Source organism: Centropristis striata, chromosome 11 (assembly GCF_030273125.1).
Source record: "Centropristis striata isolate RG_2023a ecotype Rhode Island chromosome 11, C.striata_1.0, whole genome shotgun sequence".
Taxonomy (NCBI): domain Eukaryota; kingdom Metazoa; phylum Chordata; class Actinopteri; order Perciformes; family Serranidae; genus Centropristis; species Centropristis striata.
Genome location: NC_081527.1, coordinates 28,835,643 through 28,855,648, shown reverse-complemented (window position 1 = coordinate 28,855,648; position 20,006 = coordinate 28,835,643). Strand labels below are relative to the sequence as shown.

Here is a 20,006-nt window from a genome sequence, read left to right as displayed (position 1 = left end):
AAAAAAAAACTTTAAAAAAAGTTTTGATAAACATAGTCCATATATTATGTTTCTTATGTATGCTTTTGGAAGCTTTAAACATACTAAGTGTTTATTCGGTCATGCTGATGAAGATCAAAAGCTCTACTTTTGCAAGGTCCTTTAATAACAAATCTTTGTATTATTATTACTGTTATTATTTTATGCATGTTCTTGTAGAGTGTATAATCAAAGAGTTTAGTATAAACTAAGTCAGTTATCAACACTTTGAAACACTGCAGTTTATTGTTGAGGCATATCAAGTCTCCAGAGGTAACAACCCAGTATTCTGATTGTATATCGCACATTAATATGCTTGTGAAAATGGAAGATACTTAATTTTCCTATAGGTGTCTGGTGTTAGTTAATATTTTTTCACTATTTAAATGCTTACTGTTAATAATTTAATTGAGACACATATAGTGTTAGACTTATTATACACTGTTGTTTCTGTCCAATTCAATTGAATTTGCTAAATTGCAGACTCCAAATCTCTGTTGATAAATCTTTTGTTTTTGGCTAAAAAATGTATCTTGCTGAGGTGGATATCACAGATGTCTGCTCTTATTCCTCTGGAGAAGTTAACTCATGACCTTAATCACAAATCGGACAAGTTCTGGAGGATCTGGGAACCATTGCATTCCTTTTTACAGAAGCTATAACTCTTCATCTGTCCCTGGAAGATGAGGGCTGTCTGCCCTTTCATTTATTTTATGCATGTGCTCTTCGTTTACCTGTCTCCTGTGGTCTTTTTATTTGCTTACTTATTTTATGTATAAATAGAAATATATAGCGCAGCGCTCACTGTTAGTTTGGGGTGGGACTTCTTTTGTTTTGTTTTGTGCTTTGTTGTCTGGTTTGTTTTTGTTTTTTCTAATGTTTGTGTTTATAAAAATGAAAAACCAATAAAAAGAGTATTTAAAAAAAAAAGAAATTGCAAAATTGAGTTAAAAGTGTTTATTTTGTCCAGCCAGTAGATGGCAACATTACTCTGGTTTATAAACAAGACACTCAGTCTTCATAGTAAAACACTGAAAAATATCCAAAATGTATATAAGATTAGACAGTGTATCAGCTTGTCTATATTACTGCAAACTTGAATCGTGTTTCTTTGTTTAAACGGACTTCACTGGCTGTGCAGCCTATTAGTGATAAAAAAAATCCTACCTTTTACGTTTTATAGACACGTTATAAGACATATATTTAACATACTATAATGTAATACACATCTCTTTATTTTATATTCCTGAAATATCTAACTTTTAATTGTGGGGACACATTTTGCAGTTGAATTTAACTTTATTTAGGCCTATTACTCAGCTATGTAAACAATTTGGTTTGGTCCAAAACAAAGAAAACAGAGAATTAATTGTATTTAAAGCAATACATTTCGATACAATTTAAATATATGGAGATATATTTGGCCTATGCAACAGTTAAATTCTTACTTATGCCCGTTTAACCCTCCCTGGAGTCCATCTATTTATTGAAAATACACATGTTTTATTTACAGAAATAACTTTATTTATATATGATATGTAGACAAGCTGAGAAAGCCAGTGGAAAGTGCAATCATAGGAACTTTCACAGTGTGCCATTTATGTTTCTAGACCATTTTTAAAATGTGAATTCTCTTTCTACAATGAAAACTATTATATTTTTAATTTATATGCAAATAGTCTGTTTTGCAGTTTTATTATTTATTATTTTTTCTGCTGTTTTTGTGTGTATAAATGTTAAAAAATAAATAAATTAAAAAACAGAAAGAAAAAAAAGGTACATTTCCATAGAAACCTATGTCTTTTGTTTGTATTTTCGGTTCCTGGCAGCTTTATACTTTGTTAATTAAAATAAAATGAAAAATCTGACTGATAGCCAAGTTTGTGTGGAGAAAAAGGAGCCATGCATGTGATGTAAGGACAGACTGAAAGATGCTAAACAGAGACAGAAATTAATGCATAGAAAGTTGACAAATTTGAACCAAAATCTCTAGAAGCAGATTTTTGCCGCTGCCGTGCAAAGCGAAACCGGAAGTAAGTGGCCGTGAATCATCTCGCTCCACCTCGACACTCTTCGACGTTAAACTGACTCGTCGGTCGACATTTTCGGCACAGCATCATCAGCGCTGACGTGAAACTACGTGAGCGAAGGCACAGGCCGTCCACCCCATGGTGTAATTAGTGACGAGTCAGACTACGTAAAACTTCGGTAAGTCCCTGCAAAGCTGTCAATTTTTTCTGCTCAGCGCCAGTCGGGCAGAGCCGAAGGGCAAGGTGCAAGCACGTCTCCGGTGCCAAACTTTTCATTGAAAACTTTGCTTTGCTGGTAGAATTAGCCGAACACCCGAGACTTAAAAAAGTGTTCTCGGTAGGCTCCGCTGGCACCAGTTTCCTTTCTGCTCAAGTTCACAGAGCTGCGTCAAGTCAGACAGAGTGACATGAACGTCGGATGTTAAGCGAAATGTGTCTCTTCAAAATAAAACATTCCATAAAAGAAAATATCAACGCTTCAGTTTTTGTTCGAAATTCCTCTTGAATATATATGTCATTTATTTCTAAATTACGCTAATGAATCAATACACCGTTAAAAAATAAAAGTGCTGCCAGTAAACATATAAGTGAAGTTGTAATGCAATTGTATTTTCATGTATTGCTAAAAAACGGAAGTAACATTTGCCATCAAGATTCTGCTTGTGTATTGAGTTTGTTGAACTTGGTAATTCAAAGTTTAGTTTACTTAATTTGAAAGACACCTATAAAAAGTGGAAACTGTCTTTACAACCTTTATATTTTGAGAAATGGAAAAGGAGTCTTTATAGTCCTGTCCTTTGATACTTTTGCAGCAAATATTTTAAAACTTAGGGATATTCAGGGCCTACAGTTCTTAAATGATCCCATGCTTTAATTACATTTTAATGACATTTTATTTCATATTTGCATTAGGAAAACAATGTCTAATCTGATGTTTCAAAGTTGAGAACATTGACTTAAGATAGTGCTTGGAGCAAATAACAGAGACCCTGATAAATGTATGTATTTATTTATTTCAACATTTGAACTACTTTTTGTTGTGACACTGGTTGATGACATCAGTCGGGGCTTTGGAATCATTAGCCTTACAGATCTACTGATATGTAATGTTCCTCATGTCTGCTACAAACCACTTATAAGATGTTAATGTAAAAAATACTCTTCTCCTTTGTTATTCTGCCCCTTTTCTGAGATAGAAAGCATCTTAAAATGTATGAAATAGTATTTGAGTTCGTGCCAGTTTTCTGTCATGGGGTGTGAAAGTGTGCCGGCCCACAGGGTGGCTGCTGCACACAATGAGCATGAGAAATGGGTGTTATATTGATACAAATTTGTAACCAGCTGGTTAAACAATCACTGCCAATTTTGACCTGCAAGCAACAGCAGCAAACTATGAATCTGTACTGAATTCAAAGGGTTTATTGTGTTTGGCTGGTCTAAAAACATAATATTTCAGATTCAGACTTCAAAAGTTTTTTGTTTTTTTGGCACATTAGAGAAACAATTTAAACCTTGAATGTGACAATTTCATTTATCCTTTATTTATTTTCTTGAGGAATCATTGAGGGCAACCCCTTATTTACAATGATGTCAAGAGTACAGAGAAAACACAAAACAACACAGACAAAAAACAGTTACAGTGAAAGAGTTATAATTGTGTTGAGTTTGAGTAAATGTTCTAAGATGTTCCAGGTAGATGCAGCAGAAATACTGAAAGCAGTTTTTCCAAATTCAGTATTTGACTATGGAATTCTTCATTAAAGAGATATCATTGATACGAAGAAAAGTCTAGCTTGTTGCAGGCATTGAATTGGAGAAGAAAACATAACAAAGGTCTTTGTCAGCCTCAGCAGAAAGATTAATAATCTGCTTGTGCAGGTGAACGACTATGGACGCCTCAGTCTCGCCTCAGCTGGACAGCAGTCTAAACAACTCAGTGACAGATGGAGAGGAGAACCACAGTGAAGACAGTTCGTCTCCTGCAGAACCTCCTCAGGTACAAACACTCACATGCACACCTTGTTATAAACAGCAGGGCATCAGTGTTTTCAGCAAATTTCTTTCCATCTCACATCTAAAGCCAGTCTTCCATCTGAGTAATTTGGTGTGATTGTCTGGATTTGTGCCTGCAGGTGTCGGGGGCAGAAGAGTCTCCTGATGTGACTGTTGTCCAGCTGTTTGACGGTCAGACGGTGCAGGTCCAAGGGGTCATCCAGGCCCCTCAGACCTCTGTCATACAGTCTCCACAAGTCCAGTCTGGACAGGTGAGAACATGCAATGTCCTCTGTGATCATTTGTACTTAATTAAGCTTCAGCTTTTTCTTTAAACAGGTTAAGATACAGAATATTTGCACCACATATTGACTACAGTCTGTATGCATAAAGATATCAGCATCAGCAAGATCTCTTTTTAAGTCTTTTGGTGTTCGAAATAATAATTTAGGATAAGTCCAAGTCACGTTTCTAATAGGTCACAGACAGTTTTTAGTAATTTTTTACGACAATTCCAGGTATTTCCAAAGACGATTCAAGTCAGATCTGTCAGAGTAAGTTTCAAGTCATTGAAGACAAGTCCCGGTCATTTCTGACATAGAGTCTCGAGTCTGTCAGGGCAATTCTCAAGTCATGCCTGAAGTCATTCAAAACATGTACAAGTCAACATTGTCAGAGAAAGTGTGAATTCAATCCAAGTCAAATACATTTCCAGTAAATTTCCATTCAAGTCTCAAGTAATTTAAATAATTAGGTAAAAAAGGAAAATAAATAAATATGCCTATAAATACAACCTGAAATAAACAAATCTGCCTATAAATAAAGCCTTAAATAAAAAAGTATTATTATGAAAAATGTCCTTGAAAATAAAAAAAATACTTACTTATTGATTGATTGATTGAATGAACTATACTGACTTATTCATATCTTTATATTTATATATATTTATTGCCTCAATTATTTCAGGATTTATTTCACAACGCAATTTTTTCTTATTTATTAATTCATTTATTATAGACTGAAATGGGATTCCATATTATTCAGCCAGAGCAAGTCTCAAGTCATTCAAGACTGAGCCAGATCAAGTCTTAAGCAAAAGAACAAGTGAAATGTCAAGTCCTTATTTAGGTGACTTAAGTCCAATAAAAAAAAACCCAGTTGTAAACAGAAATGGGGTTGTGATGTCAGAGCTAGTGTGTAGGTGAATGAGGATTTAGGTGCCATGTGTAGGCGGTCCTCTGCTTGTGGTCTAATGCAGTGCATGTGTTAATAGGATTGATGTGAGCAGTTAGAGCTGAGGTTTAAGCTCATCAGACTAACCTTCACTTGCAGGAGATGTTGTTGCGTCTGGGCAGGAGGACAGATCCACAAACTGTAGACACAACAGACGACACTGACCTGTGTGTGACGCCGGCCAAAAGTCACAATGGGATTGTTTCACTGAATAACAAGTTGTAGACACACAGCTTTTTCAGCATTTTCTGCACTAGAAAAAAAACATTTTGCAGATGGGAAATGAAACAACAGATCAGATAACACGCTGCAACACATTTGCACACATGTGCAGCTCAATTTGCAAAGCTTTGTAACATGAAAAGCACCTTTACAAGGAAATTGGTCAGGAAGGAGGTCAAACGCGCACAACAGCGGGAAACAGCGCATGTCAACCACAAAGTGGTTTTGCGAACTGATTTCAAAGTAATCTGCACTTCTTATCAGCGAGTTTCATCAATAACAAGTTCTGCCTAATCATGATAGTCGCTGAAATTACAACATGTCATAGAAATGAATATCCTGTGCCACTCTTTCTTACACAGTTCTGATCAAGCAAGTTTATTAAAAGTTTGATATTTGCTTCTCTGAACATCCGGAGAAATGCAAGTTATGACAAATTAACTCTTACTTTTATGATCTTGCTTTGAGAGCATAGTCCTCTCTTTCACTTGCATAATTATAAATGAGTAGACATGGACACACCTCTGTTTAATCTAGTATGAATCAGACTAGTCCTTTGTCTGGCGCAGACATCGTCCTCAATCAGGGCCAAAGCGGCCTTTGTGTTGGTGAAATACGCACCTAAAACTAACTGATTTATGTAACATTATCAGCTCATGTTCCTGTTTGTCATACCATTTGGATATGTAAAGAATGTAAACCTGTTTATTCACGCTTCAGTGAGGTCATACTTGGAGAAAGGAGGGCGTTACCTCACACATTCACATATAATTACATGGTATATAGAATGTGTGATGTGTTGAGACATGTGATGTTTTGAAAAAATGAAGGCTCAAAATAAAATGCCAGCAAATTCCTCCCCTGACGTCATCCCAATCTTCCACGATTTGTTGTTCTGAACACATCCCGTCCCAGTTTACTCACAGATATCTGTGTACGGAAAGCAGCTCCCCCTCAGCGATAACATTTAACACCAGTGATGATGCCAAAATTAAAAATACATATATCGTGGATTACTCACCACTTTTAACTACTGCTTGTTTTCTGCAGATTGCCACTGTAGCAGAGCTGGAGGATGATGAGTCAGACACCCAGAAGAGACGGGTGCTTCTCTCCAGGCGTCCGTCTTATCGGTAGAAAGATGTCAACATTAAACAGGAGCATGATAAAGTGTGTAAAGTGTGATCATGATGAACTGTCAGTGTGGAATCACTTTATGGAAATCTATCTCCCACAGAAAAATTCTCAATGAGCTTTCATCGGATGCACCAGCAGTTCCTAAAATCGATGAAGAGAAGACGGAGGAGGAGGTGCAGGTCTCCAGTTCCTCAGCATCGGTGCCGACCTCCATCTACCAGACCAGCTCAGGACAATATAGTCAGTACACACACATAAACAGGAATATTAGCTGAACTTAAACAGCCTCAACAAATGGAGTTTGACATCTATTTTACAGTCCGGTGCTCTAAAACGTACAGTATTGTATGTTTTAACATCAATCCATTGTGTTTGTGCAAATATAAGTCTGTGTAGAGCAGCAAAGGGTGCAGAACGAGTGCTTAATCACATGTTTTCTATCAGTTAAGTGTGGTAAATGGCTTAAAATACAACAGTATCCAGCTGCCTCTGTGCTGTTGCCATGGAGAAGATGGAGGACAACCAGAAGCACACATCCAAGCTGTAGCAAATTCAAAAACCTTTGTTGTGCCAATCAGGACCCAAAAAATGCATCACGGTTGCTGCATTTGTTGTAAATTAGCTGTGGAGGATTATACACTCACCGGACACTTAATCAGTTAGCACTGTGTACCTAATAAAGTGGCGGTGAGGTTTTTTGCTACTTTATTTGAGTTCCTGTTCAACCAGTCTGGCTATTGTCTTCTGTCCTCTGGCATCAACAAGGCAATGCAAATTTATTTGTATTACACCACTCGTACACAAAGTCATTTAAATTGCTTTACAGAGGCATAAAATAATATTAGAAATACAACAGACATTCAAAGCATTAGAAGTAGGAAGCAGAATTTAAACATAATATTTAGACAGTAGAAGTGTATTTAGAAGATGATAAAAACAACTGAAACAAGCAATTAAAAGGATTATAAAATATATATTTTGTAACTGTGAGAAAACTGAAGTAGGCAATAATGTTTTCAGCCCTGTTTTAAATTTAAATAGACAGTTTGAGCAGACCTCAGGTATTCAGGGAGCTGGTTTCACAGGTGAAACTAAATGCAGCTTTACCTTGCTTGGTTTTGATTCTGGGAACACTTAAAAAAACCTGTCCCAGGTGACCTGAGGCATCTGGATGCTTCATAATGAATAAGTAACTCTGAGATATATCTGGGCCTGAAACCTTTAAGTGCTTTGTAAACAAGCAACAGGGTTTCAAAATCTATTCTTTGACACACAGGAAGATATTCTGGCCCAGAGAACTGCCGCTCTCTGGTTATTTTCTCTATTTTGGACCATTTTTGTAAACCCTAGAGATGGCTGATAGATCAGCAGCTTGTGAAATACTCAGATCAACAACCATGCCATGTTTAAAGTCACTTAAGTCACCTTTCTTCCCCGTTCTGATGCTCCCTTTGAACTCCAGCAGCTTGTCTTCACCATGTCTACATACCTAAATGCATTTAGATGCCATTGCCAATCAGATACTTGCATTAACGAGCAGTTGAACAGGTGTACCTAATAAAGTGGCCAGTGAATGTCATTTTCCTATCACTAGATATGTCCTGCTAGAGTGCTCCATGGGAGTTGTGGTTTACTTCTCCCATAAAGTTTTTACATCTACAGTTATTTACTCTTGACTTAAAATTTTCAACCATATTGGTGGTTTATAGAAAAATGGATTGAAGTTAAAGTTTTTACATCTACAGTTATTTACTCCTGACTTAAAATATTCAACCATGTTGGTGGTTTATAGTTTTGCTTTCTAAACTTCAGACATAACAAAAATCCAACTTTGCTCCGTTCCATTGAGATAACAGACTAGTTATCACTGAACTTTGACCCCACACAGTTGCAATCAGTCAGGGGAGAGCCATCCAGTTGACCAGCCCTGGAGCTGAAGCCCTTCAGGGGGCCCAGACCCTGACGGTGGCCAGTTCCCCCAACCCGCAGCCTGGAGCCACAATCCTGCAGTGTGCAGCTCAGCCCGGAGACTCACCACAGCAGTTCTATATCCAGGGGGGGCAGGTGCTCGTCCAAGGTAAGGTTCAACTGATTTTGAAATGTCATGTTTAAATAGAAATGTGATCATTTCCAGGTTGTTTTAGCGTGAAGAATAATCTCTACAGTGATGAAGCATAAATGGAGGCTAAATTGACATGTGTGAATCAAATTAAATCTGATAATCCTCACTTGAAATTCTGGGATTAAGACAGAGAAAAAAATGTACAGGGCACGCCTACAACCTTGGGTGTTAGTAACCATAGTGACCAGTTTGTCCTGGGGCCAGTACATTACCAGCAGGGCTGAAAAAGCTTTGCAGTTCAATCTAAGCTATAAATAAGTGTTAATATGACAAAGTATGCTTTTGTATTTGGGCCAATTATTGTTCTCAATGTCTGTTGTCTTTGTTTGACAGAAAACTCTTGAATGAAACTATGTTGATGCCTTAAACCTTTATTATTACAATATGAATCAGAGAGATAATTGACGCTGTTTGAATCATACCACAGAGAAAAAAATGACAGAGCTTAAAAACTAACGATTCATACATGTGCTCATGTGTCACCGTCAGAGTGCAGGCGAGACTATAGATTATAGAGAAGGTGAAGCAGTTATGGATTATTGGGGGGCCACAGAGGTTGACCCATTGATTGTGTGCTTACAGCTCAAGGACAATATGGACATTATGGAGACCAAAAAGAAAAAAAATCACTTCAAAAGCCAGTTTACATTATTGCCACAGACTGTGTTGTGAAAATAATAGGGTTACAATCTGTGCCCTTTTTTGGGATAGTTTATCTAACAATGAACCCTTCTTGTTGAGACTTTCTTGGTTTAGGAGTGACACTTTGCCTCTATCCTTGAAAATGTGTCTGGATAAGTGTCGTCTTCATCCTTACAAGGAAAAAAGCCCAATATATAAACACAAAGTCCTTGTTGGAGCGGTTATAATTTGGGCTTCCTTAATACTGAATAGCAGAGTCAAGGGAATTAAATACTGGATTAAATGACTGGAATATAAAAAAAAACAATTTACATAACATACATAAAATGTGAGCAAATAAATATATATTATTAACAACGTAAATCCAGAAGTAAACTTTGAATAGCTGACAGTTTGACTTGTCTCATTCAGCATTGCCTTTTTCCCTTGCACTTTTTTTGTCTTATAAAAATAAAAAGAACAAATGCTTTTGAAAGAAAAAAAGGACGGCATTTCACAAGAATAATAATAATAATAATAATACATTTTATTTGTAAAGCACTTTTCATAAAGAAATCGCAAAGTGCTACAGAAACCACAAACAAAATAAACAAAAGACTTAGAGAAAAATCAGACACGTTAAAATCAGCAGTAGATAAAAAAGACACAGGTAATAAAGTGCATTAAAGAAAACAGCTAAAGGAGGAGATTAAGGTGCAGAGAAAATAATAAAAACATTTAGGGACAACCTAAAAATGTCTGCCTGAACAAAAAAGCTTTAAGCCCTTTTTTAAAAGTGTCCACAGACTGGGGTTGTCGTAAATGTTCAGGGAGGGAGTTCCAGATGTGGGGGTGATGAAGGTGATCTTGTATTGAATTCTTGAGGTTATGGGAAGCCAGTGTAGGTTCTGAAGAACGGGGGTGATGTGGTTTTATTTGCAGGTTTTCATCAGAGTTCGGGCAGCACAGTTCTGAATGAATTGAAGTTTCTGGAGGTGTTTGTTGGGTATACCGATGAGCAGGCTGTTACAGTAATCAAGCTTAGAGGAGATTAGAGTTCATACACTAAGGTTACAGCCTATTAAAACAAATTTTAACAAAACAAAAAATAATAAATGCATAAATAAAAAATAAAAAAAATAAAAATCTTTCTGCCCAATCTGCCAGTTTTTGCACAAAAGGGTATCAAAAGTTTTGAAGGTTTCTTCGATAACCTCTATCTAATTGAGCACAACTCAACCGTGTCTCCTTTAGTATTTGGAAGCCAGAAACCGACATAGAGAGGCTGAGTGAATGTGGTCTGGACTCTGTGGAGCAGAGTCATGGTTTTAGAGACGCTGTAGAAGGACAAAACACCTGCTCTGTGATCCAGATACACTCCTATTCTGGAGGACAGAGGACCTGAGACTGGAGTTCTGATGTTGCTGTGCTTGAAATGATAACCACTTTTATAAGAAGCCAATCCCCAGGACTTGCAGTTGTTCCCAAATGCACATGCATCAAAAGTCCCCGTTCTGCTGATATCCTTATACGTGACCGCTATGAAAGCTTCCACTCCGATTCTCTTCACCTCCCAGTAACAGCGTCCGCTCAGACCCTCGCTGCTCAGGACCTGCCACCTTTCTAGAAATCTGTCCGGGTGCCTGTGATAATCTTGAGGTGTTTTCGCCAGAGTTGCCTTTCTGTTCCCGTCAGAAAGCAACACGTGTGGGTTCACTGTGTTTGGATCCAGTGTGATTTCACATGAATACTGTAAGAATTCAGCTCTGGTCTTGGGCTGTGGAGATATCAATAAAACATCCACTTCAGTCACTGTCTGTGAAACTTTTGGCCATTCCTCATTCAGAATCCCATGAAGTTTACCACTTACTTCGGACACAGTTGCTGTCACATCTTCAAAGTATTTCAGAGGATGTGTATTGGAGCTTGGCGATTGTGTGGATTTTTCGAGACAGGTGAGTGAAGGCTTCCTCTGTAGAAAAGAGATGTCATCTGCTATGTATGAGATCTTCTCCAGCTCTGCGTGTTTCCTTCTCAGATTGGCGATCTCCTCCTCCAACTTGTCCTGAAGCTCCGTTGCCCGACTCACTTCAGTTTTCTGCTGAGATCTGATCTGCTGTCTCACTTCATAAATCTGTTTCTTCAATATACTAATTAGTCCAGTAAAGATCCTATTACTGTGATCTACTGCTGTATCAGCAGAGCGCTTGATAGCCTCCACCTCCTGTTGGAGCAGCTCCACATCTTTCTCTCTCTCCTGGATTCTCTTCTGGATGTTTTGTCGAGTCACCTCGAGCTCTCTCTGCCTCTCGGCCCTTTCTGCTCTAGCTGAGACAGTGTTGTGGCCTTTATGTTCATCCATGGAACAGAGACAGCAGACACATTCCTGATGAGTTCGACAGAAAACGCTCTTCAGCCTGTTATGTCGAGAGCAAACGTTCTCATGAAGCTCCTCTGTGAGGCTGAGGATCTCGTGGTTTTGAAAGCCAGGTGGTTCATAGAAGTGATCAGCTTGGAGTCCAGTCTCCTTCACCTCCTCCACTAAATCAGCCAGTATGGTGTTTTTCACCAGGACAGGCCTCAGCTCGCACTGAGGGCACCTGACGAAGCTTTTCTGAGCCTGTTCAACCCAAAGACTGTTAATACAGCTCATGCAGTAGTTGTGTCCACAGGGAATAGCCACCGGATCCTTCAGTAGATCCAGACACATCAAACAACAAACCATTTCTGGTTCCAAACGAATTCCTTGCTCTGCCATTTGTATGTGAAAATGAATGGCAGACTGCTTCGCTCAACAAAAAAAGGAGCCTTCTGTTTCTAGTATGTATTAGGTGATCAGCTGTGAATGAGCTTGTCTGCTCTTGCACTTTACACTGTTTTGTTGTATACACCCATCCTTTTACTGGCAGATCTCAGAGTGGGTGGTAACAATGAAATGTCAGAGCACAGTTCGTTTACCTGAGAAACCAGGGGGACAAGGCAACAAAGTGTTCGTCTAGTACGAGTAGTCTGACTCATACTAGGCAGAGCAACGCCCAAGACAATTGTGGCAGAAGACACAGTATGTGCTCAGCATCTGCTTTCATTTGGATTACAGTACTATGCCAACACCAACTAAATACCTCCACCAAGAAGGTCATGTTCTGGGTTTTTTCTATGTCTGTTGGTCTGTTAGACAGCAGGATTATGTGTCAACTACTGGCTCGATTATTATGAACCTTGGGCCATGGAAGATCCCATTACATTTTGGAGCAGATCAGAATCAGTAGGCGGATGCACAAATCATTTTCCTCTTGAATTGAAGTGCTGCAACTTGAGAAAACACATACAAATACACAAAAAAAAAGCAAATTGAGAAAACATCTTCATTAATTTGACAACACAAGCGCAGCATTTAGAAAACGTGCTGCAAAGACCACAACACAACAGAAGTGTTTCCAGAGGACACTTAAAAGTGATGCACATGTCTGGACCCGCATGTGATATTATCACGTTATTTCAAGATATTGATAATTTCACGTTATAACATTATAACGTGAAATTAACTAATGCTAGCACGATGTCGATTGCCGGCTAACGTTAGCACGCTATCGATCGCCGGCTAACGTTAGCTATGATATGTAGCTATGATGTATATGATATGTATGAGATGTATATGTCGATATGATCATTGAAACGTTGTAATGATCGTTTCCTCTGGAAACACTTCTGTTGTGTTGGGGTCTATTTGCAGCGCTTTTTCTTATTGTGTTGTGTTGTGGTCTTTGCAGTGCGTTTTCTAAATGATGCGCTTGTGTTGTCAAATTGATGAAGATGTTTTCTCAATGTGCTTGTGTTTTGTGTATTTTCATGTGTTTTCTTAAGTTGCAGCGCTGTGAGCTCTCACAGTGGAAGAAAATATTGGTACGCATTTAATGGCTCAACTGATCCGTTTCCTTTTTCATTGCCACATACAGTCATGGAAAAAATTATTATACCATTGTTTTCTTCAATTTCTTGTTAATTTTAATGCCTGGTACAACTCAAGGTACATTTGTTTGGACAAATATAATGATAACAACACAAATAGCCCATAAGAGTTTAATTTAAGAGCTGATATCCAGACATTTTCCATGGTTTTCTTGATAAAAACCAAAATCATTATCAAGTTGTATCCTTTAGTTGTACCAGGTATTAAAATGAACAATTATTTTTTTTCCATGACTGTATACTCAAAACAGCTATGAACCTGCTGTTTAACACTCTGAACGTATGATACCACACATCTTTGTAGTGACCATGTTGTTTCAGCATTATAACTTAAAGCTCATGAACACACCAAAGTCAGAAGAACTTTTCCTGACTCAGATAGCGTAGAGGTCCAATTTCAAAAACTCCACTCTAGTTAGAAACATAAAACTGCCAATTGCTTTTACTTTCTAAAAGCAGCCAAATCTAGATCGTCTTCTGTTTTTGTAATAAGTTTTATCATTTCTCTTAAAATGCCAAATCACAATTAAGCATGGACAATATGATTACATCTCACACACAAGTTGCAATGTACTATGAAAAAAAATGTTTTTCTCTTTTCATTCATTTAGTTACAATAACTAAAAGAGTACTGGCTTAAACTTAAAGAATTAACTGAAATAATTTTTTTGTAATCCATTGTATTCAAATGCTTTTTTATTAGCTCTTATGTTTGAGTTTCTGTTGGTAGTATTGATATTTCCCAGCTGTGGCAGCTCACACCAATCCCATTAACTAACCACCCAGTTATTAGCCTGCTTATTCAAAAAAGAAAACAAAAAAAAAAAACTGCCATTTGTGTTACCGGAAAAGTCAAAAGCATCTCTTTCTGTGTAGCAGAAGATTAAAGAGCAAATCTAATCTTTTCACAGCTTTGTTAAATAACTGTTATGCTGTACAATTCAGCAATTTGAGTTGTGGACATGTTGTGATCACTTTAAACAAATAATTTGAAACCTCAATTATCTTTATTCCCTCTGTCGTCCCTCCTGCCGTCATTAAAGACACAAACACACACAAAATAACTCCAATCAGGGTGCTCAACAGTTTGCACGGCAGCCACTTGGGACACAATATCCTCTTGTTTGTTGAGCGTCTCTCTAGTTGCGTCACTAGAGCTAAAAATACAACCCCTCCACTACCGCCCCCCCCCCCTCCCTGCCTGCCTGCCTGCCCATGCAGCTCACATTGTGTTTCTCTGCTTCAGCGTCTGATCCGCGGGGGGGTGGGGGTGGGAGGAACTCTAATCCAGGGTGTTTTACTGACTTCAGCGGGCAGGAGTGATGTCATTGTGATGTCAATGCCTGTAATTGTAATCGGGCTGCAAAGTTGACGAGTGACCACTCTGATGCAGAGAGAGCTGAGAGGGAAAAGGCAGAAGGAGAGAGAGAGGTTGTAGTAAAGCAATAAGGAAAAAGGCTAGAAGAGTGTTTCTGTGCTCAAGTGTCGTGTTGCTGCCGTGGTGCTGGATTATTGGAAACAAGAGATGGCTGTCACTGGGGATGAGACTGAATCAGGTAGAGTTTCTCTCATAAGTCTTTGTTTATGTGTTAGGTGCAAAAGTCACTTTTATTTTACTCTTGAGATATTTCTGCATGTATTGCATATGTTGTCAGCATGTTTTCCAATAAGGATTATTTAGTTATTTCTACGGTTACACCTGCAAATAGGCACAGTGAAAATATTTTTTGGTAGAGAAAATGTAAAACTTTTTTACAGAGAAATATTGACAAGGTTTGAATCACTTTTAAATCACTTTTACTTGATACTTGAAACTGAGGATACATGCCACAGATTGGACAGCTGTCCTTCCTATGTGACCACAGGAAGAGCACCATGACAGTTCAGGGTGGTGGTGTAATAAAGGCTTTTGGTTAGTTTGCTCAACTATGTTCCTGTTAGTCTATATCCCGCTGCTACACACACACACACACACACACATACACACTCACGCTCACTCACACGTACACACGGTCTGTTCTCTGAACCGCTCGAGTGGCTGTCAGGCAGAAGGGCAGGCAGGGAGGGGGGGGTAAGAAGTAAAAGGGCGGGTGGCAGTGGGGGGAGGGAGGGTAAGATAGTTGTCGGTTTGACGTCACTCCAGTTTCCTGGAACAGAGGCCAGGCAGGGAAGAGAGAATGCAAAACGGGCGAGTGAGACGCACACACTGACGTCAGCACAGAGCGAGTCACTCTGTTATTACAATGACAGAGAGAGATAGAGAGGCTCTGTGTGTGTTCGTGCGTTTGTGTGTGTGTGTTTACACCTGCTGTGTGTTTTTTTTTTTTGATTGAGTGTGTGTGTGCTTGTGTGTGCTTGTTTGTAGAGAGAAAGGGGGAGAAGATAGAAACTTCTCAGGAACAAAGTGAAGAAGAGAAACTGAAATAGCGAGAGACAGCAGGCAGATCAGTTAACAGTTGAGTCATCTCAACTGATGACTCAAACAGCCGATAAACCACATCCACAAAGCTGCTTTTTCCAGAAGCAGCGTCACTTTTTTATGACAAATACAAAACTGCTGGTTATCAGCAGCACACAGTGGCTCACATTGTGGTTAACACAACATCACCTCACAAACACACAAGAAAAATTACCTTTTAAAAAAAAGTCTCAGGAGGAAATAAGTTAAAAGAAAACATGTATTTGTCTTGTTGAACAAATAATATATGATATAATATTTAATGAGTGGCTGGTCTAGTTTGGGTGCATGTGTAACTGCTTAGCCTGAACAAAGTACTACCACTATTAAAGGATTTGATAACCTAATAATACACATGTGAGGGAATACATTTATTATTTGAGACACTTCAGTAGCTGCTTGTGTGTTGCTAAGACTCGTGAGCTTCCCCCTAAGCAAGCAAAGCAGCCACAAAAAGCATAAAATTTAAATTCTACTGTTTTAGCCATTTGACATTAATGCCAGATAATAAATAACTAATTTGTGTGCACAAATGAAGTAATTCAAGAGCAGAAATTATACATTATTTATGTTTTATTTTGTGTTTGAGCAAGCACCTTGTGGCCATTAGAGGAACTGCAGTATGAAGCATGTCCTATTATGATTCAAGCAAGGGCTTCTTGCTTGTAGATGCATTAAATAAAAAGAAAAAAACATACAAATTATTCACTGATTAGTTTTCATGTCACATTTCTGCTAAGCTCCTAATTGCTGCCCTAAAACAAGCTGTATAATATACAAAATAATCAATAATTTTGTCAGCTCACTCTCCCTCTTATTTTGTGCACCTACATGATAATACCCGCCGACAGGGACTTCGTTTTCCATCAAATCAGGTCATTTAGGAACAAAGTCGTGGTGACAGGAAATTCATCTTTTAAGGCAGGAAGGAGAGCAGATAAGTGCTCAGGGCTGAAGTTGCATCCTCTGGCGAAATATATTCATGTTTACCGCACTTTTAGGTGAAAACATGAAAAAATACACTGAGAGATTGAATAGATATTGAATAAATTGGAAAAATTCTAAATATATATTATTGTTTCCTTTCATGGATCAAATGTTTGTTATAAAACAGGACTAAGGGCAACAAAATGTTAAAGTGACAGAACTTGGAGTCCTAATATTTTAATCTGTCTTCCCCCTACAGCTGCCACAGGAGACATACCCGCCTACCAGCTGCGTTCACCTAACTCAGGCCTTGCTCACAGCATCGTGATGGCTGCGTCCCCGGGCTCCATGCAGAACCCCCAACCACAGCATGCTGAAGAGATCACCCGCAAGAGGGAGGTCCGACTGATGAAAAACAGGTAGGAGCTGTTGCCAAGAGATGGTAATGGAGAAACAAGCTCAGGTTCAGTGCACAGTCATTTAAAGAATGCACTCACTGAGATGTCTTTACAAGCAAAACCTAATAGCCTTGAATTCTGAGTCTTATTTTCTATCCTGCATTCACTCTGTAAGAGCATAATTCTCCAAATCTCATTTTGGGGGGAAAATGTGTTACTCTACTGCAAAATATGATTAAAAGAGAGCAAATTCATGCAGTGAAATTAAAAGACTCAACCAGGGCTCCATGCAACAGAACAGTCTGGACAGACAGGCCCGAGGGTGATGTTCACACTTTTTTAGTTGCCAAAGCGACAAGTCAGCAGCAGTGCTAAGGCCAAAGCTGCAGCATACTGCTTTTATGCATGTCCAAATGTTTCTCTGCCCTTTGATTACAAATTGAAAAATATGCACATAAATGTGTGAGCAGTTTAACTATAAAACCTGAACTTGACAGCCTTGAAAACATGTGCTGCCTCGGATTGTGCTTTGCTTGCATTTTGTCTGGAAACTCAACTACATCTCTCATCAAGCGACTCAAACATATTCTCCTCCTCTTTCCTCTCCAGGGAGGCAGCTCGCGAGTGCCGCAGGAAAAAGAAGGAGTACGTCAAATGTCTGGAAAACCGCGTGGCTGTCCTGGAAAACCAAAACAAGACCCTGATTGAAGAGCTAAAAGCACTGAAGGACATTTACTGCCACAAAGCCGAGTAGCGGCGGCTGTTTGTGGTCACGAGCTGAAGACAGTGCCGTTTACAAACTGCTACAGCAAAACACACACACACAAAAAAAGACTCTGGAACAAAAACTGCTTTGACCGTCTTTGTGTCTCTGCTCACTCAGGCCTGGTTTATGCTGAATTCAGAAGTGTCCCGGGGAATTTGAACAGCTTGAGCTTGCCAGTTCTGCTCTTGTTCTTATCTTGTGCTTTTTGCATGTTAAGACTCAAGTGTCGTTCACACTATGCTTGCTGTTGCTTTTGTGCACGGGGTGAAGCCAGCCAATGAGAGCCAGCTGAAGAAGGACAGGAAGAGGAAATACAGGTGCTTCCTGAGGATGCACCGCTCAATTGCAGAGATTACCACAAGTCTTTGGCGGGTCAGCCGGGTCTCGGTACCAGCGAGTTTCTCTGAGGTCAGACAAGGTGCACACAAAGCTCCGCAGATCCATCACCAGCTGCAATGAGGCAACTCAACCGCGTTTACCTGATAATGTCATCCGTGTTATTTATGCTTCTGTTTTTTTTGCCGTTTCATGCATTCCTCAATGAGAAAAATATCTTCAAGCGTTTTTGTCATTGAAGTGATTTCCTAGATTTTATGTTTTCAGTTTGTATAGAAGTCCTTGATTCGGTCAGAAATATCTCAATCAGAACTTGGTTTGAAAGTTAATTTTCATTAAAGTATTTGAATTGAGTCAAAGCACAGAAAGTACCAAAGTGTCCATGTGGATATCAGCAGAATTTATATTCTAATATGTTTTATTTGAAGAATTTCACTCCACATGTTTATAGTATCCTCTACAAAGCAAATGTCACCTATTAACAAGTTGTTAAACATGTTACAAAGTCAACTGTACTTTATTCTATACTGAAAACCAAACTTTTGTAAAGCAACATCTTAAGCTGACTCGAATAACTGTCGTGCTTTACTGTCAGTCTTGTTTTTTCAAATGGTGGATATCCATTGTGATATGAATTGTAATTGATTGTGGCTAGATATTAAAATGCTCTGTTTAAAGGGTGATGCCAATTTATTTTCTCTTTTTTTGATGTAAAGATATTTTATTTTAATGATAATATATCATCTTGTGTTAATGTTTCTGGTAATTTGCTTGCTTTTTCTCTTTCTGTAGTTGTCAAGTTTGTTCCCCTGAATAAATTTTACTCAAAGGATAAAAAGAGCCCCTCTTAATGTAACAGACCATCGTGTATGGCTGTTGGGTATTTAACTGCTGTTTAACTCAGTGACAACATTATGATTCATCCAGTAGCTGTCAGCCAACACGATAACCTGTCATGCTTTTGTATTCACAGAGGAATGGCCATTATTTTGTATTCTATAAAAAAGGCAGATGATATTGAATCCAGGTGTTCTTTGATATCAACTGAGTCAAAACTTCTCTGCATGTTTTTTTCTTTTTGCCGTATCAAATGGCACTTATCTTTTACCAGGTGTTCTTCTCAGTGTACTTCCTTGTTTGAATTGTAAAACCAAAACTATTTTTGTTTATCTAATAAAATATTCAGATGTGAAATGTGATTTATTGCTCAGCCAACACTCAACTTAATCCCCCTTAGGATTGTTTGTATACAGTCTATGGATTCAAGACAACTTTTCATGTAGGTGCAGATAAAAGTGCTGCTTCCATCTGGTTGTCAGAGGTACTTCAACTTTTTTTTGTCAAAGGGAAATGAAAATGGCAAAACAGGAAAAAGTTTAATGTCGAAAGTTCCAGTTTTTCTTTCTTTCTTTTGAAATTTAGGATACAATGTTTAATATATTGAAGCTTCCCTTTGAAGTGGGAATTAGTTTTTGACTACACCTCCAAGGAACTTAAAGACATACAAGAGAGATTGAATAAATCAGTCAAGACAAAGCATGACACTGTTGCAACACACTGTACGGGAACATCCTATGTAGACATTTGACCTGATTTCAATTTGCCGTCAAGTTCCGGACATTTAGCAATCACAGCTGAGTCTTTTGAAAGCATGTTGAAGAGTATTTTATCACTCCTTTCTCATATTCCCCACATTAAAGCTCACTGTAATATGATTGCACAGATTACATCTACATCGCACCCATAGGCTATAGATAAGAAGTGAATGTAGTCACAG

General features: G+C 38.4%; 1 protein-coding gene across 2 annotated transcripts; it reads left to right on the top strand.

The window, feature by feature from the left end:
* The first annotated feature begins 1,862 nt into the window (after window positions 1-1,862).
* On the top strand, window positions 1,863-19,423 carry crema (cAMP responsive element modulator a). Of its 2 annotated transcripts, XM_059344989.1 has the most exons (8): window positions 1,863-2,226; window positions 3,927-4,044; window positions 4,181-4,312; window positions 6,546-6,628; window positions 6,733-6,872; window positions 8,521-8,709; window positions 16,989-17,148; window positions 17,737-19,423. In XM_059344989.1, the coding sequence occupies exons 2-8, from the start codon at window positions 3,937-3,939 to the stop codon at window positions 17,879-17,881; spliced, it is 957 nt and encodes a 318-aa protein (XP_059200972.1). In that variant the 5' UTR covers window positions 1,863-2,226; window positions 3,927-3,936; the 3' UTR covers window positions 17,882-19,423. The 2 variants fall into 2 exon arrangements, with proteins under 2 accessions (XP_059200972.1, XP_059200973.1); XM_059344990.1 differs by lacking the exons at window positions 1,863-2,226; window positions 3,927-4,044; window positions 4,181-4,312; ... (1 more) ...; window positions 6,733-6,872; window positions 8,521-8,709 and adding an exon at window positions 14,611-14,900.
* Window positions 19,424-20,006: the final 583 nt, after the last annotated feature.

Excerpts from the sequence above, each read along its gene's own strand:
- crema (XM_059344989.1), top strand. The coding sequence starts at position 3,937 with ATGGACGCCTCAGTCTCGCCTCAGCTGGACAGCAGTCTAAACAACTCA. Across the intron at positions 4,313-6,545 it reads CACAAGTCCAGTCTGGACAG|ATTGCCACTGTAGCAGAGCT; the intron begins GTGAGAACATGC and ends TGTTTTCTGCAG. Across the intron at positions 6,873-8,520 it reads GACCAGCTCAGGACAATATA|TTGCAATCAGTCAGGGGAGA; the intron begins GTCAGTACACAC and ends GACCCCACACAG.